Source organism: Colossoma macropomum, unplaced genomic scaffold (genome assembly GCF_904425465.1).
Source record: "Colossoma macropomum unplaced genomic scaffold, Colossoma_macropomum, whole genome shotgun sequence".
NCBI classification, from domain to species: Eukaryota; Metazoa; Chordata; class Actinopteri; order Characiformes; family Serrasalmidae; genus Colossoma; species Colossoma macropomum.
Window position 1 is genome coordinate 12540950 of NW_023494804.1, and position 25741 is coordinate 12566690.

The 25741-nt window shown below is 38.3% G+C and overlaps 3 protein-coding genes across 5 annotated transcripts in view; all 3 read left to right on the plus strand.

Annotated features, from left to right (window-relative positions):
• The window catches only part of LOC118824323 (seizure 6-like protein), a 44183-nt gene extending 30705 nt beyond the window's left edge, over positions 1–13478 (plus strand). Inside the window, exons 8-17 of the mRNA XM_036594384.1 lie at positions 1486–1680; positions 2600–2738; positions 3370–3566; positions 6773–6967; positions 8936–9127; positions 9361–9555; positions 9644–9679; positions 10109–10223; positions 10493–10598; positions 12149–13478. Coding sequence (XP_036450277.1) covers positions 1486–1680; positions 2600–2738; positions 3370–3566; positions 6773–6967; positions 8936–9127; positions 9361–9555; positions 9644–9679; positions 10109–10223; positions 10493–10598; positions 12149–12178 — 1400 coding nt within the window. The 3' untranslated portion in view covers positions 12179–13478. The remainder of the gene's footprint in view (positions 1–1485; positions 1681–2599; positions 2739–3369; positions 3567–6772; positions 6968–8935; positions 9128–9360; positions 9556–9643; positions 9680–10108; positions 10224–10492; positions 10599–12148) is intronic.
• A 181-nt stretch (positions 13479–13659) lies between these two features.
• Positions 13660–22783, plus strand: tpst2 (tyrosylprotein sulfotransferase 2). Of its 2 annotated transcripts, none has more exons than XM_036594385.1 (6): positions 13660–13837; positions 15629–16193; positions 18392–18709; positions 20873–21071; positions 21238–21292; positions 21492–22783. In XM_036594385.1, the coding sequence occupies exons 2-6, from the start codon at positions 15697–15699 to the stop codon at positions 21521–21523; spliced, it is 1101 nt and encodes a 366-aa protein (XP_036450278.1). In that variant the 5' UTR covers positions 13660–13837; positions 15629–15696; the 3' UTR covers positions 21524–22783. The 2 variants fall into 2 exon arrangements, with proteins under 2 accessions (XP_036450278.1, XP_036450279.1); XM_036594386.1 differs by having other exon boundaries at positions 15642–16193.
• An 844-nt stretch (positions 22784–23627) lies between these two features.
• Positions 23628–25481, plus strand: ubc (ubiquitin C). Of its 2 annotated transcripts, none has more exons than XM_036594393.1 (2): positions 23628–23739; positions 24694–25481. In XM_036594393.1, exon 2 carries the CDS (start codon positions 24701–24703, stop codon positions 25388–25390), a length of 690 nt encoding a protein of 229 aa, XP_036450286.1. In that variant the 5' UTR covers positions 23628–23739; positions 24694–24700; the 3' UTR covers positions 25391–25481. The 2 variants fall into 2 exon arrangements, with proteins under 2 accessions (XP_036450286.1, XP_036450285.1); XM_036594392.1 differs by lacking the exon at positions 23628–23739 and adding an exon at positions 23750–23926.
• Positions 25482–25741: the final 260 nt, after the last annotated feature.

Here is a 25741-nt window from a genome sequence, read left to right on the forward strand (position 1 = left end):
TCATTTAATTAAACGACCAAAATCAATTCAGTTCATTTTAATTTCAATAACCTTTTACTGGCCACTTTATTAGAGACATCTCACTTGTAGCAACACCTTGCTGGTATACAGCACCTCACTTCTGTTGATGCACACTTTGGGTTAACCATCCTCTAGCCTTTCATCCGTGGTCAGTTTCTGGCCGCACAGCCACTCTTAGCAGGATATTTTTGGGTGTTGGACCATTTAGCCAGGCAGTGACACTAACGTGATAAACACACACCAGCACCACAGATATTACCATGGTACTATCATGCCAAAGTCTGTGCTGTGCTGAGAGTAATCTACCACCCAAACAATATTTGGTCAGCACTAGCCCTGAAGTCAGAAACTGACCAATGATGAGTGGAGTATAGGACAGCAAACAAAAAACGCTGTCTGTCAAGGGTAGCTGAAGCTCATTAAGCAGCTAGTAAGTGAAAGTACATGAAGGTGTTTCTAATAAAGTGGTAGTGGAAATAAATCTTATCTCACTGGTTTCAAGGGAATAAACTGTGGAACTCATTTCCACTGTTTATTAAGCAGTCGAGCTCAGTACACGTTTTGAAAAACATATATTTTAAATGTACTACTGTTCAAAAGTTAAAGTCCCTCTTTTGTCCTTAAGTCCTACTTTTTAGTGTCAGAAAAACAGCAGAGGACATTTATTTAACAGAAAATTACAACAGTTAAATATAATATTAATTTCTTAGTATTAAATATCTCCACACTTTGCCTTTATTACACCTTTCATCCTTTTTGGGAGACTTGCTTTGAGTTTTTTCAGTTTGCAGCAATATTTTTTGACACCTCTAAAGTTCAGTGTAGGAAGTTGATTGCATTTTCTAATTCTCCTGATCCAAATAATCCCAAACACATTCAATGATGTTGAGGTCTGGACTCTGGGATGGTTAGTCCACCCCAGAGTTCTGAGAACACCAGCAGCGTCTTTGTTTTCCTTTGCAAATTTTCCTCTTTTTCGTCCATTGCCAGTTCTCAGTAACGGCTTCTTGACAGCTATCAGATGTGTAGCTGTGAAGATTTGTCTTCTCAAAGTGGAAGGATGGACAGAAATACCTGTAGATTTTTTTTTAGATCTGAAGCAAGAGTGGAGTTTGCTCTTCTTTTGTCTTTCAAAGATGAGAGCTTAAAGTACTATTTACCTGATAGTGACAGTTTTCGGTGTCTTGTTTGGTTGTTAGGTGCTCCTTTTTAAATTTTCCTTTGACTTTTCTCCTCCCTATTGCAAGTGGATTGTCTTTTATCTACTGTCCTCATAAATACCTCCTGAAAAGTAAATAACTTGAATGTAATGGCCATTTTGACCTAATATTAAATAAATGTAAGGGACTCTCACTAGTTTGTAAAGCAGTTTAAGCTACTACCTGTATAAAAACGGCTTTAGACATAGAATTAGGTATTTCAGGCATCATAAAATAACTTTCCTGTTAATTTTGTCTTGTGCAGCATTTGAGAAGGGCCACTGCTATGAGCCCTACATCCAGAATGGCAACTTCAGCACCACTGACCTGACCTATGGTGTCGGGGCCGTTGTACAGTTCTCCTGTGACCCTGGGCACTCTCTAGAGCAGGGCCCCCCTGTGATTGAGTGCATCAACACACGAGACCCCTACTGGAATGACACAGAGCCTCTGTGTAAAGGTATACACTGTGCAGAAAGCCATGTCTTAGTGAGCGTAAATATCTTGAATCGAGGCAATAAATCTACCACTTATTCCCATGAGACTAATTACCAATTATCTTATCTTGTGCTCTGCATGTAGGATTATGCAGCTCATTTCCAAATATTTGTACTTATTATCTCATCACACTGGCAGACAATTTTGCTTCCTTCAGGCAGTTTTTTTTAAATATAGTGTGTTTTGTGGGGGAGATATTTTTGCAGACAAGAACTTCATATTTTATACACTTCTTGTCTTCAAAAGGTAGTCAAGGTACTATGTAACTATGGATGGGCTGATATATATGATAGTGAGGCTGGCCTATTAATATTCAAAAAGCTCTTAATATTCAAAAAACTCTCTCTTGTAGGTAAAGCGGGCACTTGTTGTAGATTAATCGATGCTAGGTTAACGGAAGCAAATAGAATGATCCGAATTTCACAGGTTTTTGGGTACTCGCCTGCATTCTGCCTTATTATAGAGGCTGAGCCTTTATTTATGAGTCATGATTACTAGAAAAAATCAAAAACAGTAAAACTGATTAAGTCTGAAGTTTCACGAAAAGGTCCAAATGATGCATAAGGACTAAAAATCACACTGTAGTGAAGAGCTAGAATTGTAAATGGTTGTCTTCTCTTCTTTCTGCTTTCTTGACTAGAGTTACAACAATGCTAAACAGTAAAACTCACTTGATCTCATTTCCATTACTGGAAAGTAAGTTGTGGAGAACACAGCTTGTGGTGACCTTTTTTTTCTGATTATGCCCAACAAAAACACTGGATGAATTAACAGAGGAAGGCAATAACTGAAACAGCAGCCTAGAACAATCAAACAGGGAAACTGATGAGCTGTTAATGAAGTATGCTTAAGCAGTAAGTCTTTTGGCTTTCTTTATACAGCTCTGTGTGGGGGTGACCTGTCTGGACCTGGTGGGGTCATCCTATCCCCAAACTGGCCTGAATGGTATGGTGAGGGTGAGGACTGCAGCTGGAGAATTCACGTCGGTGAGGACAAGCGTGTCCTTTTGGACGTGCAGCTGTGGGTTCCCATTTTCCTTACTTATGGATTTGAAATGTCTGGTTATAGATAAATAGTTAATAAACACAGCCTAGTTTAAGGGTTCCTGTGGACCAAAGGCAGACAAGATGGCAAAAACATAATATCACAGTCCTCAAGACTCGAAGATTGTCACAGTACACTTTATGCATTACGATATTTGTTTTTTTCAGATGCTTGTGGACAGGCTGAAATGGACAGAATGCACCACCTAAACAGCAGTGCCATTTATAAAAAGGCTGTAAAAAAATTATATTGAAGCATATTGGTTGTTGTGTTTGCTCTGATTGGTTTTTGGTTTAATTCTATCTAACATGCAGCTGACCAGTGTTCTAGAAGTACTGACAACCTGCAATATACTCAGAAAAGAATGAGATGATGTAATTTATCACAATAACGCTAACATATCATCATACTTCCCACCCCTATTGTGGATATAGTACAGTGTCAAGTCTTCCCTGATCCAACACATCTCATCTAGCTCATTAAGACCTAGATGAATGCTATAATTAATCTGATGCAGCCAAACCTATTTAGATTTACAGTTTTTCAGGCTGTAGGAGTTACTAAACTACTTGAATGTATCTCTTTTTCTCTTTCTTTCTTTCTCCAGCCTGAACCTTAGTGACAGCGATATGCTGACCATCCTGGATGGGGATGAGGTCACCACTCGCATCCTGGGCCAGTATGTGGGAGGCACCAGCCCATTCAAGCTATCCTCTACCACCCCTGACCTTACCATCACTTTCCATTCTGACCCAGCTGGCTTGGTCTTCGGCAAAGGAGAGGGCTTCATTATCAACTACATGGGTAAGAGCACTATGTTTTATCTTATCTTACATAACATGTCACTGCTACATTCAGAGGCATTGATAATGTCTCCTTTAACTGATCCAAATGTATCCCCAGGTTAGTTTATACACGTGCATGTGTGTACACGCATTCAGAATGAAATTATTTGAGTTAGAACTTTGTTTCATCAAGATTAAAGGCAATCCAAATATGCCACATATTCCTATGCATTTAATGTCTTTCTGCAAATTTCTGCCTGTTAGATATTCTTTATATATCAAAATAATTGTGACAACAGCATTGAGAAATCTAGTTTTTAAAGGAGAAGCGTTGAAAGACAGAAATAGCCACTATTGTCCCCTACCATTGAAGAGTGTTTCAGTGCTTTTTAATACAGACTAAAAAGGCTATTGTGCCTTTTTAGTAAATCACAGTGGCCACTTTTTAAATGCCATAATAGAAAAATGTTAGTACGTTTGCTCTGAAGAGTTGTATAACTCAATGCTTCAGAGTTTTTGAAACACAGAGCGTCAGGGATACGAGTAGTGATTATATCATTATATACAAAGTGGTATTGTGAAGTCTTAGACCACACAAAAATCTGGAATTTTTTAATTTAAACTTGAAAATAAACAACAGAACATTTTAGAATGTTGAAAGATTTAAAACGAAGAAAAGTAATGAAGAAATATCTTCATCTTCATTATTCAGCACTCTTTCTAGGTCATTACTTACATTTAAGCACAAATTTGTGGAGTATGTGCCAGCTTGAGTGCATGCTGTCAAAGCAAAAGAAGGACATATGCTAAAATGTTTGAAATTAATGTTAAAATTTCAAAGATTGCACTTTTCATTTAAATTGTTATTCTGAAATTAGAATTTTTAATGAAAATGTTTCGTGCACAAAGCAGTTTCAAAGCAGAGAAATGGGACTACTGGTTTGAACCTGTAAAACACTCTCTACCCACATTATTTACAGCCACCCTTTCCTTTGCACATTTGCACATTTCCTTTGGCCTCTCTTTCCACACTGCCTAGTTCTTATCTCTTCCTTTCTGTAAACTCTCATCTCTGCCCTCATTCTCACATTCAGTTTTTGTTTTACTTCAAGAGGTTGCACACTCAAAAGCAACTTTACACACATATACACGCACAAATCCTTACAGCAAATGGATTAAAACAGGGGCGCACAAGCATTTTGTCTCAGGTGGCCTAAGTGCTATGTTTGTGATGGGCCAAGGGCCAAAAAGACAAAACAGTATGCAAATAAAGAAGGTAGATAGGTTTCAAATCATGTTTTTTGAAAAGGATTAAAAAAAAAAAGATTTTGTAACACTACACTCCTTTTTTACAAAATTTAAAAAGAAAAATAAGAATTTAATGTTATACAAGACTGTGCAAAAGTCAGAGATCAACCTTCATTTAATTTCCAGTCAAAATGGTTATACATAAAAAAGTTATACATTTCTGTTGGGATTAGATTATAAGAGAGAGAAGGGGGGTATAATTGGAAAAAATAAATGTTTCCAAAACCTAGAGTTAAAGAAACTTTAGTTTTAAAGGAACTTTTAAGAAATTTGGGCTCTTTACAACCATGCAAGACCTGGTAGACCACTGAAAATGTCAACATCAGATAAAAAGTACTTTCATCACTGAGAGAAAGGAGAAAATCAAGCTCCACTCTTGCTTCAGATCTGAAAATATCCACCTTCCACTGTGAGAAGACAACTCAATGCTGTTGATCTGAAATGAGGTGTGACTGTCAAGAAGCCGTTGCTGAGAAAAGGAAATAGACAGACTCAAAAAAAGAAGCTGCTAGTGTTGTGAACCTAATGGGCCACTCCAGAGCCCAGAGCTTAACATCATTGTTTGTGTTTAGGATTACTTGGATCATGAGAAGCATAAAATGCAGCCAACTTCTGAGACTGAACTTTGAAAAAATATCCCCGCAGATATTTTTGAAAAGCTGAAAGTGAGTCTCCATAAAACTATAGAAGATTTAATAAACTAATAACAAGTAATAAACATAATAAGGTGGATACACTAAACACTGAAAAAAAATATTTTTAGTTGTTGAGGCTTCTGTGTTATTTTTAAGTATATGTTGTCTCCTTGTTTCTGTCTGATGCTGAAAAATAAATTTCTATTTTAGTATAAAATTAAATAAATAAAGTTGGTCTCTGACTTTTGTACAGTAGTGTATATAATAGAAAAACATGTTTGTTCTCTCATTGGGTGTGGGAATGGGGTTATGGCAGCGGTGTCCAGTCTTATCCACAAAGGGCCGGTGTGGCTGCAGGTTTTCATTCCAACGATTAAACAAGTGGGATCAGGTGTGCTCCAACTTGTTTTCAGTGAAAACCTGCAGCCACACCGGTCCTTTGTGGATAAGATTGGACACCCCTGGGTTATAGTAACTGTCTGGCAGGCCACATCAAAAGTCTCATGGACCTCAAAAACTCATGGACCCTCTGGGAATACTTTGGACAGCCGTGGATTACAGTAACCAATCACTCGCACACATATACCATTTATTTCCCTGTGCTGGGGCCCCAACTTGCCCACTAAATAAAAACTGTGTGTAAACACACTGGCTGCATCTAGATAGTAAATCCAGCATTACATTATTACTAATCCCCTTTTTCCAAATAAAAACCTGTGAGTAATTGTTTTTACAAAAACCCTTGACACTACAGAAAGTTTTACTGGTAACTTGGTATCAAATTAACCAGAGTGTTTTAGTCATTTATAAAAGTTTGATGGGCATTTATCCTCCTTTCTAAGGTTTACCTGGTGAGTTTGACCTGCATTTTGTCTGTATTTATTTATGTACTTTTAACATTGAGCATTAAGATTTTCGCACTTCACAAGTATGTCCAACAATAAAAAAGAATAATATCATTTATAATTTATAATTTTTTAAAGCTTTCAGTGCCATAAACGGTCTCTGTCAAAATAAAACCTTGTATCTCTGAAATAATAACTTTGTAAGAGAAAGAAAAAACATTCTTTTACGTATGTTAATGTAACAAGATTTTGGACCATTTCTCTATTCATCTCACTCATCTGTCCAGTGTTCACACTGTATAAAGAGCAGCTAGCTGATAATTTTTTTTTTTAAGGTTTTGATATGAAAGAAGTAATCAAATTACTATATCTATTATTTTAGCAGTTTCTCTAGTAATCAATGTTAAGATGACTGAATTGCCTTGTCTTTATCTTAGAAGTGTCTCGTAACGACTCCTGCCCGGACCTTCCTGAAATCCAGAATGGCTGGAAGACCACCTCACACGCAGCGCTTGTGCGGGGGGCAAGAATCACCTACCAGTGTGACCCTGGCTATGATTTAGTTGGAAAAGAGACCCTGACCTGTCAGCTGGACCTGAGTTGGAGCACCCAGCCACCTTTCTGTGAGAAAAGTAAGTCTAATAGACAATTGGACCATGACATTGAGGACTGCCAGCTTTAATTTGTGTGCACTGAATTATTGGGTGAAGCATACAGAATCTGCTCATTTCTGAACCGTAAGTAATTGGACAGTTGACCTCTTTGTTGTTTCTAGTCCACCTGTGTTTTTGCATCATTAGTTGCATAAGAGAGCTAACAACCACAGTTGTATCTGATCATCAAAGATGTAGGCATAGATTTGTCACCACCATGACCTCAGAGGGTTCAGCACAAGACGCAAATTGTGCCAAGAACAGGAAGGCCAGGTTACAGACGATGATGTAGAGGCACAGTCTTAGGTGCAAATGAGACAAAGATTAACCTATATCAGAGTTGAAGGAATGAAGAAAATGTGGAGAAAAAAGGTAACCATCTAATCTAAATTGTTGCCAGTGGAACTGGCTGACTTGCCTTGCACCCAAGTCAATCTCCCTGAGCATGCATTTCACTTACTGAAGGCAAAAAGCTCCTGAAACAAATTAGAATTGAAAAAGGCAGCATTACAGGCCTGGCAGAGCATAATCAGGGAAGATATGCAGTGTCTAGGAGCTGAAGACACCAGTAAGTCATCAACTGCAAAAAAAAGCATGAATCATGACAAATTTATTTAAGATTATGTTAATTTGTCCTTTATTACCAATGTTCCACTGACTCTGTATAGAAGTGTCTGTGATTCCTAAATGGATCATCCAGTATAGATGAAAATGTCCTCAAATAAAAAGCTGAAATTTTACACTTTAACCTCAGAGCCAAACAAAACTGTCAGATTACTTACAAACTGCACTATATGTCTGATGACACACATCCATGTTGCAGTGGAGTAAGGGTAGATAGTTAAGTTACCTGGAAATAGTTTTGTACAGTACACATAGTGCCATTATGCAAGATTGTTTGAGCAATATGTTCATTTTTGGTGGTAATTTTTCTCAACTGTCATACAATGCTACTTTTGCCAGTCAGTTTATGAAATTTCTGTACTGCTAATGCACCCCTATACCATCTTGAATACTGGCTTTTGATCTGTGCACTGATAACAAGCTGAGTGGTCATTAGCCCAGAGGACAGTGTCCATGATTTCCAAAAAGAATTTCAAATTTTGATTCGTAGGACCACAGGACACTTTTTCACTTCACCTCAGTCTATTTTAAATGAGCTTGGGCCCAGAGAAGGTGGCAGCAATTCTGTATCCTGTTTATATATGATTTCTTCTTTGCATTTGAGGATGCAGTGATGAACTGTTCACAGGCAGTGGTTTTTATAAGAGTTCCTGAGCCAATGCAGTAATTTCCTCTACAGAATCATGTCTATTTTTATTGCAGTGCCGCCTGAGGGCCCAAAGATCATGGCCAGCAAATACTGGTTTTTGGTCTTGTCCCTTGCATACAGAGATTTCTCCAGATTTTCTGAATCTTTTAATGTTGTTATGTAAAGTAGATGATGATAAGCAAAAGTTCTTTGCTATTTTACGTTGAGAAATACCCAATCGTGTTACTGACCTGTTGCCAATTAACCACCATGTACTTTTTTAGCATTACAAAGCTTTTCCAGCCTTTTGTTGCCCCGTCCCAACTTTTTGGAAAATGTTGTTGGCATCAAATTCAAAATGGGCATATATTTTTCAAAAAACACTAAAATTTCTCAGTTTCAACATTTTCAATTAAATATGGGGTTTAAAAGATTTGCATATCATTGCATTTAGTTTTTATTTACACTTTGCACAGCATCCCAACTTTTTTGGAAATGGGGTTATATATAGGTGGCTTAAAGAAACATACATTTAGCTCATTTGTGTCTTCAGTGTGTCTAAAAAGACCTCTTGAAGTGTTTGACTATTTGAGTATTTACATTTGGCTTTTTCATAATTACATCCCTGTCCAGTCAGCCCAAGATATATTGGGATGGCTGCATCAGTTATATCATGTTTGTGTCTTTCCTGGCAGTTATGTACTGTACAGACCCAGGCCACGTTGAGCACTCTGTACGAACCCTCTCCGACCCCAAACTGCTGGTGGGTACCACCATTCAGTACAGCTGCAATCCAGGTTACATACTGCAGGGCGGTGCAACTTTAACCTGTTATGGTCGAGAGCCTGGAACTCCCGTGTGGACCTCCCGCCTGCCGCACTGCGTCTGTAAGTTTTTAAAGCAAAAAAATGAGTCCTTTTTTCCCTTTGTACCTGATATGAACTCAGTTCACTCTAAAAAGTTCACTTCTGTTCTGTACTTGTTTTCCCTACCATTTATTATTTCTTCAACTTCTCTTTTGGCTTGTTTTTTGTGCCAGTATATCTTCTTCTGCCCTCAGATTTACCCCTTTTTATTTCTCTTTTTGCTTTATCACTCTCTCTCTCTCTATTCACCCCAGCGGAAGAGTCAGTTTCTTGTGAGAATCCTGGTCTTCCAGACAATGGCTATCAGATCTTGTCTAAGAGGCTGTACCTGCCTGGAGAATCCCTGACTTTCATGTGTTATCAGGGCTACGAGCTCATTGGAGAGATCGCCATCAAGTGCATCCTGGGGAATCCCTCATTTTGGAGTGGACCATTACCCCTGTGTAGAGGTAAAGTCAGTTATACACGTCATTATACCATGTAAACAGTATTTTCTACTGTACCATTGATTTATGTCTTTTTTTGTTTTTTTTTAAGCCAATCATGAATGCTCTAGCAACCATGCTTTAGAAGGTAAGTCTCATTATTGTAATCTCTCCATTCCTGCAATTAATTAACAATCCATCATTGCTAGTATTCATTCTAGGATCATTTTTCAAAATAATAGATAACATCAATCAAGAGGCCATATGGTTTTTTAGTTAGTTACTTGTAAGAGCCACAGTGTTCTCCAAGAGGAAGTACTCAAAGGAAGTATCTCTTAAGTATTTACTAATGTGGTGTAATTTATCTGTTCCAGAGGTGAGTAGTTCAGGTTCAAGAAACAAAAATCCTTCCCAAGATATTGTTCCAACTTACTGGCTTCCCTAGTTAGCTCAGTTCAGCAGCAGTATTGTCCAGGCAGTTTGAACAAAATGCTGTGGATGTTTTTTACTTTCTGAACCTGAATTTCTCACCTCTGCTCTGTTTTTTTACCATTATTAATGTGTTACATTCTTCTAGTGGCAGAGGCTACAGCAGAATCGTCTCTAGATGGGGGAAGCATGGCTTTGGCCATTTTCATATTAGTACTGCTGCTGTCTGTCTTGCTTGGAGGCACCTACATTTATCTCACAAGGTCAGCATACTTCTAAAAGAACTTCATCTGGATACAGTGTAAAGTCTTTATGATCTTTTTAAGAGCTTCAACTGGATACATTGCATTTGCTCTTGAGACAGTTTCTAACAGTGTTTTGTACTGATCCTATGAGAATTGAGAAAGGATTTTACCATGTGATTTGAAACCTGTTTGTTTAAGAAAACATGTTTACATTTCCTCCTTGAATGTGTATATTCTGGCTGGGGAGTTGTTATGACATGACTGTTCATCCTCCTCTTCTGAACCAGGTGTCGATATCACTCCAACCTGCGCCTGCCTCTCATGTACCCTCACCCATACAGCCAGATCACTGTGGAGACCGAGTTTGACAACCCTCTTTATGAGACAGGAGGGGTGAGTATATAATACAGACCCACATCTACTGCCATATTAAAACTACTTTCAGGTAAACCATAATTATTCTGATTTCTTTACAGCCAAATTGGCTGTATTTACAGTCTACACTAGCTTACACTATTAACTATTTAGCACAGTGAGTTCTAATTATACTATGACATTTTGGTATAGGTGAAGCAGCAGCATTCAAATACAGCATGAGTGCACTTACCTGACTCATGCTATTTATGTTATAAAATTGCAAAAGATATGCCAAATTGCCAGTTGCATGTCTGCAGATGCTGATCTTGGCCTATACTAATTGTGCATCCCTACCTAAAATGCTAACATGGCTAAAAATGAGTGCAAGTGAGTATGGGATAAGTTAAGAATATTTCATATATATATACTTCATGCTCAAAAGACAGACCATATAGCATTTATACAAAGATGTATATTATATTAGAGGGGTATGTATAGTGTGAGTATGTCTAGCAGTTTGGGGCCTCAATACATAATGAACTTGCTTCCCACTGCTTACAGGCAGTATTCTAACCTCAAACCTAAAACAACTTATTGAGACATTCTAGTTAGAAAGTTTAGTTGCCCCTGCACATGACTGGTGCTTACTCACTTCAGCCATCAGCTCTGCTCTTCAAAGTTAAATGTTTGTGAAGGCTAAATTGTAAAAGCTAGCTGCGGATAAGCACCAAATTATCTACAATTCTAGCCAGCCGCCCAAGAACATTGCAGTTAATGATTAGCTACTTTTGCCTAGATAATAACATTCAACAGCTGAATCATTTTTTCAAGCAGTGGTCTAAAACGACAGAGCTAGGTCACAGGTTAACCAACAAATACCCTTGATGTAACAAAAACTGTAAAATGACCAACATAAAAAAGTACATTAAATTATCTACAGTTTTATAGCAAAAATGTTTCATGAAATTTTTAAAAGATGTTTATTGTTGCGGAATTGCCTTGTCTATTAAAGAACAACTGTATGTTACAACATTATGAGGATTTAATTGCACTCAGCCACAAGAGCAGCAGTGAGGTCAGGTATTGATGTTAAGGTGATTAGTTCTGGATGACATAAAGCACCCTAACTCGTTCCAAAGGTAGAGTGATGAAGCACCTCTGTCAATGGTGTGCCATCACTCCAGAGAACGTAGTTTCAATGCACCACAGCTGGGGAGCTCCATGCTGGGGAGCCTTATACCCCTTGGCATCGAACATGGTGACCTTAGGCTCATGTGCGGCTGCTCCAGAGCATCCCATTCTATTGGCAGTGCTTTGCTATTCAGAGTACACAAGCTGTGTGTGCACAATTGAACACCTGTGCCAGCTGCTATTGTTGCACCTAAAAGTAGCTGAATTTACTCATTTAAAGGGATTTTCTGAATACGGATAGCGTATATATGATGCTGCCTTGAAATTCGGCCAAAATGAGATTTTATTACATTGATTTGATGGCTTAAAATACTGCCTGTGTACACAGCTTACTGCATATTAACACAGCCTGTGAGTCATGATGTTCTTGTTCTGTTTTGGTTGTATTTCTGCAGGACACGAGAGAGTACGAGGTGTCAATATGAGCAGAGCTGTTGCTGCGGATGAATTCTCAGATGCAGCCCCCCATTACTTCAGCCCTGAGAGGAAGTTATGTAAATAGCTCCTGACAATTCCACTGCTGCCCCACCTCCCCAACCTCCCAAATCTGCGGCCTAATCAGGGTCCAGAGAGAGAGAGAGAAAGAGAGATGAAATAGGGAAGGGAGGTGGGGAGAGGAAGGCTGTGTAGCAGAGGTTGGAGAGGAGGTGAATCAATGAACAAGTGACTGTGGTTTTGCCATGTGATTTGAACATTATGCACTTAAGGCAGGAGGTTGTCGTTTAACAAAGTGTGTGTGTGTGTGTGTGTGTGTGGGTGTGTGTGTATGAAATATGCAAAAGTCAGAGACCACCATTCATTTATTTAATTTCCAGTAAAAACGACCATTATGTACAAGTTCTGAAGAGATATAAGATATTTTATGTTCATAAGGTAGGAGAAAGTCAGTAAATAATTGAAAAAACAAAAGAATTAAAAGAAGATGTTGAGAAAATCAGACTCCTTGCATCTGTGCAAGACCTGGTAGACCACCAAAACTGTCGCTATCAGATATACAGCACTTCGATCTAAACTCAACATCATTGAATGTGTTACTTGTATAATAAGAAGCAGAAAACAGCCAGCTTCTAAGACTAAACTTTGAATGGGTGGAAAGACATCCCTGCAGATTTCTTTGAAATACTGAAAGTGAGTCCTGCTTTGAATGCTTTGAAAAGCAAGCTGTAACAAGGACAAAGTGTGGACACACTAAATGTGAAATGTGTGTTTTCTGCTTTTTTTCTGACGCTAATAAATGAACTTGTACTTAATGGCCGTTTTGACTGGAAATTAAGTAAATAAAGGGCGTTCCCTGATTTTTGCACAGTAATGTAGAATGTTTATGGCTTCAGGAATGAACACGAGAAATCTGTGAAGATGTACCTTGTTAGCAAATGTCAGTAACACGGCATAGTTGAGAATCTAACACTGGAGTAATTGCTGTTCTTTGTTCAGTTACACACCCGGAGGTGTGTGTATATGTGTGTGTGTCTGTACCCTGACTTCCTGCCTGCTGTTATTTTTAAGGCTTTGTACTCAAACCGGTTTGTAGTGCAGGTTTTAAGGTAGTATTTTTCCCATGCAAGTGACGTCATACAACAGCAGAGAAACAGATGATGTATTTATTTTGTTGTACATGTGAAAGGTTTTTTCTGCTGAATTAATGTACATTTGCTTTTGGAATTAAAGAGGAAGATTTCCCTGAAGAGATGTGAAAAATAAAAACAATGGTAGAGTCTTTTGTAACCAAATTGTCTTTGTGTTTATGAAAGATGGTCTTGGCATGGTTTTACACACTTCTTTTCATATGTCAGACTGAAAATGAACGTTTTTTCCCTATTATGTGACATGTAAAATGACCGCTTGCTGAAACTCAAATGAAATGTGGTTCTCTCCCAACTTACACCTACCCGCCCACTTCCTGGAGCTGTTCGTACTTTATCTGAGCTGGTTGTTATCTCTCGGAAAACATTTTTCCAGTACGTCCGCGCTTTTTACTCCTTTTGAACAGCAACATGAAAAAAAGACTTGAGGAACCTGGATTGGTATGAAGACAAAGAATACAGCTGCAGCTTTTAGTGTACACTGGCCGGTTTCAGTCTTGAGTAAGTTGCTCATCTCTTCGCAAATTCAAACAAAAGTTGGATGTAAATACATTCTCCTTGTAGCTCTGTGATGTCACACACACGCTGGCAAAGTATGAAAAACGATAATCTGATTGGGCATGCATTTTATCTCTTATCGAAAATTTAGAGTGGCAGATTAAGCTGTTTCAGGAAGTCTTTCAACCACCAAAACTGCTCTGACATCCTTTGTAAAAGGCATCTCGTATTGGGGCCTCTTTTTCAGCAAACTCTAGTGCAGGATTGTCACACCATCTTCCGTTGTCCGTCAGTTTAAGACATATAACTGTAAACTTCTCTATGCTTATATGATTCAAATCAGTTTGCGTTGTTTTGAGTTATTTATTAAAGCCATTCAGGTTGCAGGTGTTTTCAGATTAATTCAGCAATTCAGTTTCAGTGGCTTCTACTTGTTCTGAAAGTTTTAGCTGCACCTGTTAATATTTTTCAAAAAGCACTTTAAGGATTTTATAAGAGAAAAATTCATGACCGCTTAATTATCCATGACTGTCATTTTGCCTGTAGTGACTAAAATGGTCAGCCTTTAAAACAGGGGAAGTAGAGTTAGTTCCCAGTTTTCATGCATCGTTTTGCTTTGCTTTTACAATTGTAAGTAAAAGTTTGGAAACCCCTGGCCAAATATATATTATATATTTTGGAGTGAAAAGAAGTAAACACAATCTCTGTAGTAAACTGTTTTTAAAAACAACAGTTTTTCCTGCAATTGTTAATGTACAATTACGTTATGTGGTTTTTCAAAAAAATTGAAAAAAATTAAACAGTAATTGTGGCATGTGCAACAGTTTGGACTCGTTCCAGTCATAAAGGAAAAACATTCGATGAAAGAAACACTGCCAGCATGGGGGTGATGTTATTTCTATGTCTATTATATCTATTAGGTTTTCTGGTTGTGTAGCAGCCAGTAGCATAGGTTAAACATTGCACAGTTAGATGGATTCCACTAAATATAAGCAAATGTGACTGTCAGTCAAAAACTGAAACTAAAAAGAGTCTGGTTTCAGCAACAGGACAATGACCCAAACATATCTTAAAATTACATTAAACATGCTGTGCACGCAAGAAGGCCCATGAAGACTACTAGCATTCTGTGAGGAAGAGTGGGTGAAAACTCCTAGCTGACTCCAAAAACAATTTGCAAGTTGTGATATATGCCAAATAAGGTCTTACTGTTTAGTAGGGGTCCAATCTTTTGCACATGAAACAATTTTTTTTTTCTATTATTTTTAAGTGAATCAAATATAAAGTAATTTCCGGATGCTAATTTTGCCAGGTTGCTCAAACTTCTGCATGCATCTGTATATAGAGTCACTTGCGCTAGTGTTTGAAGGTTTGGAGGCAATAATGTAGAATGAATTTTGTTGAACATACATGTATAAAATGATTCTAACATGATTCTAGCACTGTGCCACTTCATAAGTTTCAAATAATTTGTAGGAAGCTATAAAAATGAAGGAACTTCATGTATATTCAGAATGATGAAAAGAGCTGTAGATGATTACTTAATAACTGAAAAGCTCTACAGCACAGATTAATTACAACAAAATGAATATTCACACTATTCACGTTTCAGAAATGGTGATCAAATTTTGAAGCACAGAACAAAATATTGAAAAAAATCATAAATGATAGTACATTATCACTTAAAGTCACCCATGTAATATCACATTTCATATGATAATCCATATTATGTGTTAAAATAATGTTAACACAGTTTTTGAGACTGACAACTGATTCCACACTTTTGAACTGTAGTGTAAATTCACAGGCTTTCAACTTGTATGGACCTTGACAAGCAAATGGATACGTAAGGGAGCGATGCAATGCGGCTGTCCATTCGACGGGGAACCATGCTGCTGCTGTGTGTGTTTGGACTGTACATTGCTGGAAAGGCACTGTACAAGGTGTTCATGTGTCAGAGCAGGTTGGCCCGTAGCCGCAAGGTGTCCGTCCTGGTTAAGGGCAGCAACCAGACTCGGTTCCGTTATAGCCATCTATCACCCATGGTGTTTGTGGGTGGGGTTCCCCGCTCCGGGACCACTCTGATGCGGGCCATGCTGGATGCCCACCCGCTCATCCGCTGTGGGGAGGAGACTCGGGTCATCCCCAGGCTTCTAGGACTGCGTCAGGGCTGGAAGAGGCATGGGGAGGAGCGCCAGATCCTGGAGGATGAGGGAGTCACTCAGGAGACACTGGATGCTGCCACCATAGCCTTCCTGCTGGAGATAATCGCTCGCCATGGAGAACCAGCACCAATGCTCTGCAATAAAGATCCATTCACACTTAAGAGCTCCATCTACCTCTCTGATATCTTTCCCAAGTAAGAGGCTCAGCAACAAAAAGGGTTTGATGTATCTTAAACAGCCAATGTTAAATATCAAAGTAATTATAACAGTGCAACTTAAAGATTGCTTTACATCATTTGCACCGACTTAATTCCTTAAGCCAGGGGTGTCAATTGTCAAACAGCCCTACAGAGTTATTTGTTCGTTCGATTTTTCCTTCTTTAGCAAATTGGTTTAGCACGGGGTGGAGGGGGGCATTCATGCTAACAGGTGGGTAGAGTAGTCACACTTATTCTCAGATAAAAATAAAAGTACCTTTAAAAAAACAGCTTGAGTAGGTCCTTATAAAACTGAAGTGAAACGTCTTAATACATGCAGCATCTATTAGCAACTAAAGGTTGTTAGGCGCCATTCTTCTCTTTTGATGTGCTTTTTATTTTTAAATAAAATAAAAAACTTAAGTCAGAGGTGTCAGCAACTGCATATCATTGCCCAGCTGAAAAGAAAAAAATCATAGCAAGCAAGGTATCCAATAGTCAGTAATGGTATTTTGTGTTTTCCTGATGGGCTGAAATCACAGTATAAAAGAATGGTTCTAGTGGTTTAACAGATGTTCTGGGACTGATTGCAGATACATTTGATAGTTTCTTGATAGGACCTAAAAGTGTCCTACAGAAAACTAGTGGTTTCTAACAGTAACCACTAAGCCAAGTCCAATTAGAAAGCAAAACCATCAGGTCTTAATTATAATGGTTCTAATGATCTTTTTTCAGCAGAGTCTAGTTGTGTCACCAGTATAACTTATTGAAATTAAAAAGAAAAAAGGAATGATTAACTAATTGTTAATGACTTAGATGTACTTAAATAAAAATAATATGATTTGAAAAATACTCAGGAAAGCATTAATCCATAAAAACTTTACTCAAGTATATGTACGTGAATAAATGTAACTAGTTATTATCCATCTTTGATTATAAGCGTGCCTTCTGAGTAAAGGTATATGTAGAGTTACTAGCATGTCTCTCACTGGCGTAGTTGCTGCCAAGTAGATGACCTAGCATCTAATTTTTGTCTACTACTGTTGTTCAGCTTAGAAAGTCATCATATCACTAAACTGTTGCTAAACTGAGATGTGAAAGAGCTTTAGGTTGTATCCAAATATTCCCACACATTTTATATTCTACTTGAAGTCAAAATAAATAGTTGTTGTTTCATTTATTAATGACAAGTAATGCTATGTTAATCCATGCATTTGGTAGCTGTAGTGTGTGATAGCCTATAAATGATGTTTAAATGTTTTTAGTCATAACTTATTTGAACATCATAATATTACTAACAATAGAAGCATTATCAGTGTTGGTATTTGTGCTCACAATGGAATCTTTGAGCACATTTTCAATGAAAACACAAATTTTATGCTCTGACTTCACAAAAAAGTGATTTGCATAACAAAGTTTGTTTAGCTAGCTAACTAGCTCATTGAGGTTAGTCTAGACAAGGATGAGTACATTCCTATTGAAAAATTCACTCCTTCACCTTTGGTGACCCCATGACCCTAACCATGACTAACCCTAAAAATAGGTTTCCTTAATATATCATATTGAGGTGTGATATATCATATAAAAAGCTGAACAGCATTATGTTTACAACAGGAATGAATTGCAGAGTCCTCTAGTGCGATGAAGTCTGCCGTTGTATGGAAAAGTTTGAATATCCCTTGGTCGATTACGTTTTGTTAATTTTCTAAGTGAAAATAAGTTAACAGATTCTCTACTGGAAACTTAAATGTCATTTTTTTCTGCAAAATTTTTTCATGTTTTATTAGGTAAGTCTAATATTTTCGAAAAAATAAAATGTAAAATATGCCATCATTTTGCACAGGTCATATTTTGTATTTGTGTGCCTTTAATTGTGCTTTAAAATGTGCAGAAGTGTGTTCTCTGTAGAAGATGTGTATTACTTCTCACTTACAAAATCAACAAAATTTCATTTGACCAGGGACGCCCAAACTTTTGCATATGGCTCTATGCCACCAGCAGAGGAGTGTTAAGAAGGCTACTGTAGCATTTTTCAGGGGACCTTGAATAAGGTGTGTTAAATGAGGTAGAATCTCGCACCCCTGCTTCATCTTCAGCTACTTCAACTGATTATACACATAAATGTCCTTTCTATTTTGTCACTTTCCACCATAACATTAGCTCATAGCTCTTATTTCATTTAACTTATCTTTCAGCTCAAAATTTATTCTCATGCTGAGAGATGGACGGGCTTCAGTGCACTCCATGATCTCCAGACGGGTGACCATTGGTGGCTTCGACATCTCCAGCTACAGGGACTGCCTTACCAAGTGGAGCCATGCAATAGAGGCCATGCTATTTCAGTGCACACTGGTAGGGCCTAATCGCTGCCTGACCATTCGCTATGAAAGTCTGGTACTGCAGCCAAGGACCACAATGGTGAAAGTGCTGCGGTTCCTGGGTGTGCCATGGCATGAAGGAGTGCTTCACCATGAATTAGCCATTGGGCAGCCTGGAGGAGTTTCCCTATCTCGGTCAGTCACCGTTTCATAAGAATGAACCTAGATAAACAATGGTCAGTGGCCATGAATTGCATGCAACTCCATGATTAAATATCAAGCATTAAAAAGCAGGGATTTGAAACTGACAAATGAATGTAAAGTCATATGCCAAGGTATGGGCACCCATTGTCAAATGACATGTTTTGTTGATTATCTAAGTACAGAAAACACACGTCTGTATTTTTTAATGCATAATTACTGTTTCCAGATTTTAACATAAAATGTGGTGAGTGCAGAAATTATAGCACATTTTATATTTGTTTTTTTTCTTCATTATGTTAAACTCAGGAAATTAATAGACATAGAGCACTTGAATTGGAAGAAAAATTCCATATTTAAGTTTGTTAACCATACACTGTCAGTTCCCTGAGTTTGGACTATATACAACACTGTAAAACTCTTAGGCCACCTAAGAAAATGCTATATAATACTATTTATCTGGGCAGTAATCATTTAATAGTCCAAAATCACTAACATTAGAATAAATGCAATTAAACATTTAAATAATACATTTTATGTTTGTTATTGTGTTAGCTATGGAATTTAACAAATCTATGCGATGGCTGAAGTGCATTGAAAAGTCAGGGACCAAACCTGTGTTCTTCTAACTGGATTCTTATAACCAAGATATTAATACCTTTATTAAAAACAAAAAATATATATTACATTCAATTGTTTTTATGTTTATTTGTATTTATTCCAATGTTATGTACTCAAGGGCAAAAACACATTTTAAACCATTTTCATGGCTCCCTAAGCTTCGTACAAATTAGAGACCTAGTTAGCCATCAGCAGGCACATTTACGAAGCTACTGATTCCATTGACACATGCTCCTTGGAAGTAAGTGTAAATAAAGCGTATAAACTCATTTGTCATTTTCAAAACCTAGATTTTCATTTATAGATGTACGTATTAAAAAACATATGTATGTTGGATTAACCCATAGATTTGTGTTTATTTACCTTTTAAAGGTATTTTTTCCTTTCTGCAGAGAACAATATGAGTTCTTAATTATGCATTGTTTTATTTTAAAATCAAAATACAAAACCCAAAGTCTCACAATCTGAGCAAAACCCAACATATCCAGTCATTTACTCTGTGAAAATGAATATGTATATAAACTAGTACAGCAGCCAAGTGGTTTCATGTTGCTATGTATAGAATGACATCATTGGCTGTGTAGGTTTCTATTATGTACATCTATAAATGAAAAGCAATCTTTTGAAACTGACAAATGAGTTTGTATGCTTTATGAAGTGTTGGTTTCCTTTGGCACTCTAGCTTTTGCCACAGTTATAATTACTCACTTCCTCATCGACAAAATGACGTAGTCATGTGACCACTAATGCACACAGTGGTATTACTAATAGCTTCTTCTGTTTCCATGTTGACTACACAGCAAGTATGGTTTATTATTAACCATTATTATTCATTATTAGTTCCACAATTACAGACTGTAGTCCTTCTGTTTCTCTGCATATTTTGTTAGCCTTCTTTAACCCTGTTATTCAAAGGTTATGAACCCCACAGGTCCATCACAAAGCAAGTATTATTTGGGTGGTGGATCATTTTCAGCACTTCAGCACTGCAGTGACACTGACATGGTGGCACTCGCTAGTACGAGTGGATCAGATACAGCAGTGCTGCTGGAGTTTTTAAACACCTCACCTCAGTGTCAATGCTGGACTGAGTGTAGGCCACCAACCAAAAAAGTAACAGAAACTGTGCAACAACATATGAGCTGTTGTCTCTGACTTTACATCTACGAGGTGGACCAACAAGGTAGGAGTGTCTAATAGTGTGGGCAGTGAATGGACACAGTTTTTAAAAACGCCAATGATCTACTTGTTCCAGCGCAACACAAACTAACACACCACTACAGGTGGTCTTGTGGGGTCCTGACCAATGAAGAACAGGGTGAAAGGGGACTAACAAAGCATACAGAGAAACAGGTGGACCACAGTCTGTAATCACAGAACTACAAAGTGTACCTATAAGGCAAGTGGAGCTGATAAAATGGACTAGTGCAGAAACAAGTTATTGGCTTTAATGAAGTAGCTGGTCGGTTATTAAGCAGCAAAAGTGTGTACAGTTGTGGCTCTCTTTTCACTCTGTCTCTTTTCTTCACTGTTCAGAACTGAGCGTTCCACTGATCAGGTCATCAAACCGGTCAACCTGGAGGCATTAACTCGCTGGGTAGGCCATATTCCAGCAGATGTCCTAGAAGATATGGAGAACATTGCTCCGATGCTAAGCAGGCTGGGCTACGACCCTGGTGCCAACCCCCCAGATTACGGCCAACCAGATCCTGAAGTGATCAATAATACAGAAAAGGTATGATCGTAATGTGAACCCACTTCAGTGTTTCTAACATAGCTCACACATTTAGCACTCTAGCAACATTGCTTGGATATATCCCAAAGACCACATGCCTTGAATGATTGCATTTATCACAAGTTTTTAAAGTCACATTTCTCCTGCCTAATAACAACTTTTCCAGGTACTGAGGGGAGAGTTCAAACTTCCAGCAAATCTGAAAAGACCATCACATGAGAGTATGTTTAAATGATGTTAATATCTCTGGTTGATTGTTACCTCTATATATATATATATATATATATATATATATATATATATATATATATATATATATATATATGCACTTGAACCCTTTTATACTTTAATAAAATTAATGCTCTATTCAAAGTTGTCCATACTGTAAGTTTAATTTCCTCTTATCTATTTTTTTAACAGGCATGTCAAAAGCATCACGCCCGAGAGGATGAAAATGGCAGAGTTACAAATGCATCCAGCTCACATGCAATATGCATGCAGGTTCGACTGGAGGTTTAAACTTCTTGCATGGTGGATGTGATCTATTAACGTCACTCCCTAGACACGCCTGTTTTAAGAATGACTGTGGCAGGCTAAGGAACTTAGGATGCAAAAGTTTAAATACCCAAGGATATAAAGAGGCAAGAGGAGTTGGAAAAATATGACTTCAGGTGGGCTCAGATCATCTGGCCTATGGCAAACATGGTTTTGTACAACAGAATAAACCATCACCAACAATAAAGAATAAAAGGACAAATAAAAGGGACAAATAAATTGACAAACAACATATGCTGTGTATGTATGCTCTGAGGATTACAAAAAGGTTAAAAAACAAACAAACAAAAAGAACTGAAGCCAAATTGGGTATACAAGTGTTGCTCATCATTGATGCTTACATTCAATTAAATTATTCTTTATTTATGCTGTATGCTGCAAAAAGTAGTAAGTTACAAATGGTGTAATTGTGCCACACAGCAATGATTTATGCATCTTTTAATGAATAAATAGTTTCTAAATATATAGGCTTTTGAATAATTTTCCGTGGGGAAGTATTAACATGACAATGATAGTTAAATTTAACATGTACATGCATAAACATGCCTGATAAACGTGTCACCTCACCCAACAGAGTGATTATCAAGAGGCTGCTCAGACTATAGTTGACTTTGCCCAGTGTATTTTTGTAGTGGGAATACATAGGTTTGCATCATGCATTTGTGTCAAAGAGTTGCTGGTTAACGTCTTCTGATGTGGTTTGCTGCAGTGAAGTGCACTTTGTGTGGAGAGTGTTGTGCATTCTATCTGTGTGATAGAATGGCAGCAGAAAGGTGACATTTAATGTATGTGGTAGTAGCAGGTGTGAGTAGTGTTGGGCCAACAGGAAAACAACAGGAAACCCATGCATATGTGAAAATACTACAACAGGAACTCATCTGTCAAGGTAGCAATTACCTGCAGTGTTATGGGAAAAGGTTGTGTTATTTTACCTTTTTGCAACCAAACATAACTTACTGTACTTTGTTTAAATACAAATCAAATTACAATACAAATTACTTTCAGTGGGTGCTCATGATCTCAGGCATAACTAAAAAGACCATTAGCTAAACATCAGCTAAACACCTCTTCAGTAACCAGTCATTTTACTAAAATCAAAAACCTTTCAGCCTGTTGGCAAAGCTACAGCATGATCAGTGATGAAAATGGCATCTAATGGGTCCAAGTACAAAAATATGGTGGGCCCACACATACAAGAATTGCTTTAAATGAATAAAAACATGATAATATACTTTGCTTGTTTACTTGCTGATGTGTATAGACACACGCACATATATGTGTGTGTGTGTGTATATATATATATATATATATATAGAGAGAGAGAGAGAGAGATAGAGAGAGAGAGAGAGAGAGAGAGAGAGAGAGAGAGAGAGAGAGATTAATTATGAGTAAGAGGGACATAAATGGACCTCAGGGCTGTCTAGTGTTAAGGGAAGCTAACTTGTGAGGTATCACCATGAGCCCCCTTGCGCATTGGGCCCCTGTACAATTGCCACCCCAGCTGACCCAGTATTTGTGCCACTGGACATGAACATGCTGCTCAGGTCCTACCAGAATTTACTCCTCTAAATTCCATAGTCAAACAATGGTGGATCCAAATCCATACAGGGGTACCCATGTGGACACAGTTGTTTCAATAACCAAGGATTTTGTGGAGAGCCAGCTTTTAAAACTTCACCTCATTTTGGTTTACTCTGACTGTAGGTAATTGGAACCTCTGCAGTGGTCTTTTCATTCAAAGCAAAACATGGTACATCATCAGATTAGATGCATATAAAAACAAACACATAACATTGTATACACACATATAAACAAATTTGCTAGGGGTGCACTGGTCATTTAGAACTATGTACTAGCAAGTTTTCTGACATCAGTGTACTAAAATATGAGTTTTGTGTCTGCGTGTGGCTTGTGGGCACAAACGAAACATATGCAAAGATCACTGACACAAAATGAGGTGTTCTTACACATAATGTTTTTCTGAACATTGCACACAGTCGAATCCCTCCGCGTCGATTTATTTACACTTCCGCGTAAATGGGTTGTAAAATCAAACTTTGCTCTGAGACTCTGATAACTCTGTATAAATATTACCCCTTTCTTTCATTTAAAGGTAAGTGTTCACTGTCCGCAAATACACGGTTAAGTCCGCAATTTATAGTTCTCTGGGTGTAGCAGTGGAAGGATACACCAGTATTGCATAAATACTTCGGCTTTTTGTTTTGCATCACTCAGTCGCTTCCTGACGACTAGACGCATACGTAGAGTTTCTGTATTCAGCCAAAAAGGAACATTTGTTTGTAAGTATACGTTATAGGGGTCCCTTACTGCCTGTATCTTTATATTCATGCTGTTTCTGGACCCCCAGCAAGTCGTTATATTCGTTTTGGATGGCTTACTCGGGCTTGTTAAGTTTTTGCATCGACGCCAAAAAAAATGCGCACTGTCATGTTATCTAGCTTAGTTATTGATATCTTTAACTTGCCGCTAAAAGCTACTCTGGTCGTTTTTAAATAAACGTCTTTGAAAAAGCATACATGCTAAGTTCTGGAGCTTGTCTCTTGGTGAGCCAGCCCCAGCTGTTAGCAATAGAGCTAATGGTGGCTTGCTACTTGGTTTGCTAGCGGCTTTTGCCGCTCTATTTCATATGCAAGTTAACCTTACTGCGAAACGATTTTGCTCTTTGGCGAAACACGTCTTGATTAGAACGCGGAAGGTGCTTTCGTTAGATCTAAAGTCAGCTGGTAAAGTGACTGAAGCTATCTTTATCATAATGGCTAATTATTGTAAATGTCTAGTTCGCCAAATTAATAAAGCTATTGCGTTAACTGTAACTACTAAGACGGACATGTTTCAGTAGTAACAGGAACTGCGCTGCAAGACAAAATCTGTTGTAGTGGCAAGCCATTTTGTTTGTGTCGTCCATTTTTGTACTGTCATTTGGTCACACCTTGGTGACTCGGTTCTTCACCCCCCCCCCGCCCCCCGCCTAATTTTTGACCTGAGCATGAACCACCAAACAGTTGGTGATTTTCAGTAACTCACTAATGCGAGTATCTCTCTCTAGCGTAAAGATGCAGATCTTTGTGAAGACGCTGACTGGTAAGACCATCACCCTGGAGGTGGAGCCCAGTGACACCATTGAGAATGTCAAAGCCAAGATTCAAGATAAAGAGGGTATTCCACCTGACCAACAGCGTCTGATCTTTGCTGGCAAGCAGCTGGAGGATGGTCGCACCCTCTCTGACTACAACATCCAGAAAGAATCCACCCTCCATCTTGTCCTGCGTCTCAGAGGAGGTATGCAGATCTTTGTGAAGACGCTGACTGGTAAGACCATCACCCTGGAGGTGGAGCCCAGTGACACCATTGAGAACGTCAAAGCCAAGATTCAAGATAAAGAGGGCATTCCACCTGACCAACAGCGTCTGATCTTTGCTGGCAAGCAACTGGAGGATGGTCGCACCCTCTCTGACTACAACATCCAGAAAGAATCCACCCTCCATCTTGTCCTGCGTCTCAGAGGAGGTATGCAGATCTTTGTGAAGACGTTGACTGGTAAGACCATCACCCTGGAGGTGGAGCCCAGTGACACCATTGAGAACGTCAAGGCCAAGATTCAAGACAAAGAGGGCATTCCACCTGACCAACAGCGTCTGATCTTTGCTGGCAAGCAGCTGGAAGATGGCCGCACCCTTTCCGACTATAACATCCAAAAGGAGTCCACCCTCCATCTTGTTCTGCGTCTCCGTGGAGGCAACTGATCTGCTCAGCTTCAGTTTTTAAAAATGTCTGGAGACCAATTCCATGTTCCTGTTCCTCATTAAGCATTCAATAAAGCTAAAGCATTCCTCAGTGCTGCCTGCTTTTCTTATTTAATACTGCTTGCTAACAGTACAGCTTAGGACTCAGTACCGCTTCAGCAGTAGTTTTAGGTTCTTTTGCCATTTAAGGCAATGATTAAGTTTCAAATAGTTTAAAGTTGCTATATGACAGCGAACTTTTGTATTTGGGTATATTTCCAAAGGGATTGTAGGTGAGTAAATAAAATTTAGGGAATGTCATTGGATTTATTTATTTTCTAAATTGCTAGACACTACAGGTCACGGCCTAAT

What these genes read in the sequence shown, in the direction of transcription:
- tpst2 (XM_036594385.1), top strand. Translation starts at nt 15,697, where the DNA reads ATGCGGCTGTCCATTCGACGGGGAACCATGCTGCTGCTGTGTGTGTTT. An exon ending in GGAGGAGTTTCCCTATCTCG is followed by an intron (nt 18,710 to 20,872) that starts GTCAGTCACCGT and finishes TTCACTGTTCAG; the next exon opens with AACTGAGCGTTCCACTGATC. An exon ending in TGATCAATAATACAGAAAAG is followed by an intron (nt 21,072 to 21,237) that starts GTATGATCGTAA and finishes CAACTTTTCCAG; the next exon opens with GTACTGAGGGGAGAGTTCAA.
- ubc (XM_036594393.1), top strand. Translation starts at nt 24,701, where the DNA reads ATGCAGATCTTTGTGAAGACGCTGACTGGTAAGACCATCACCCTGGAG.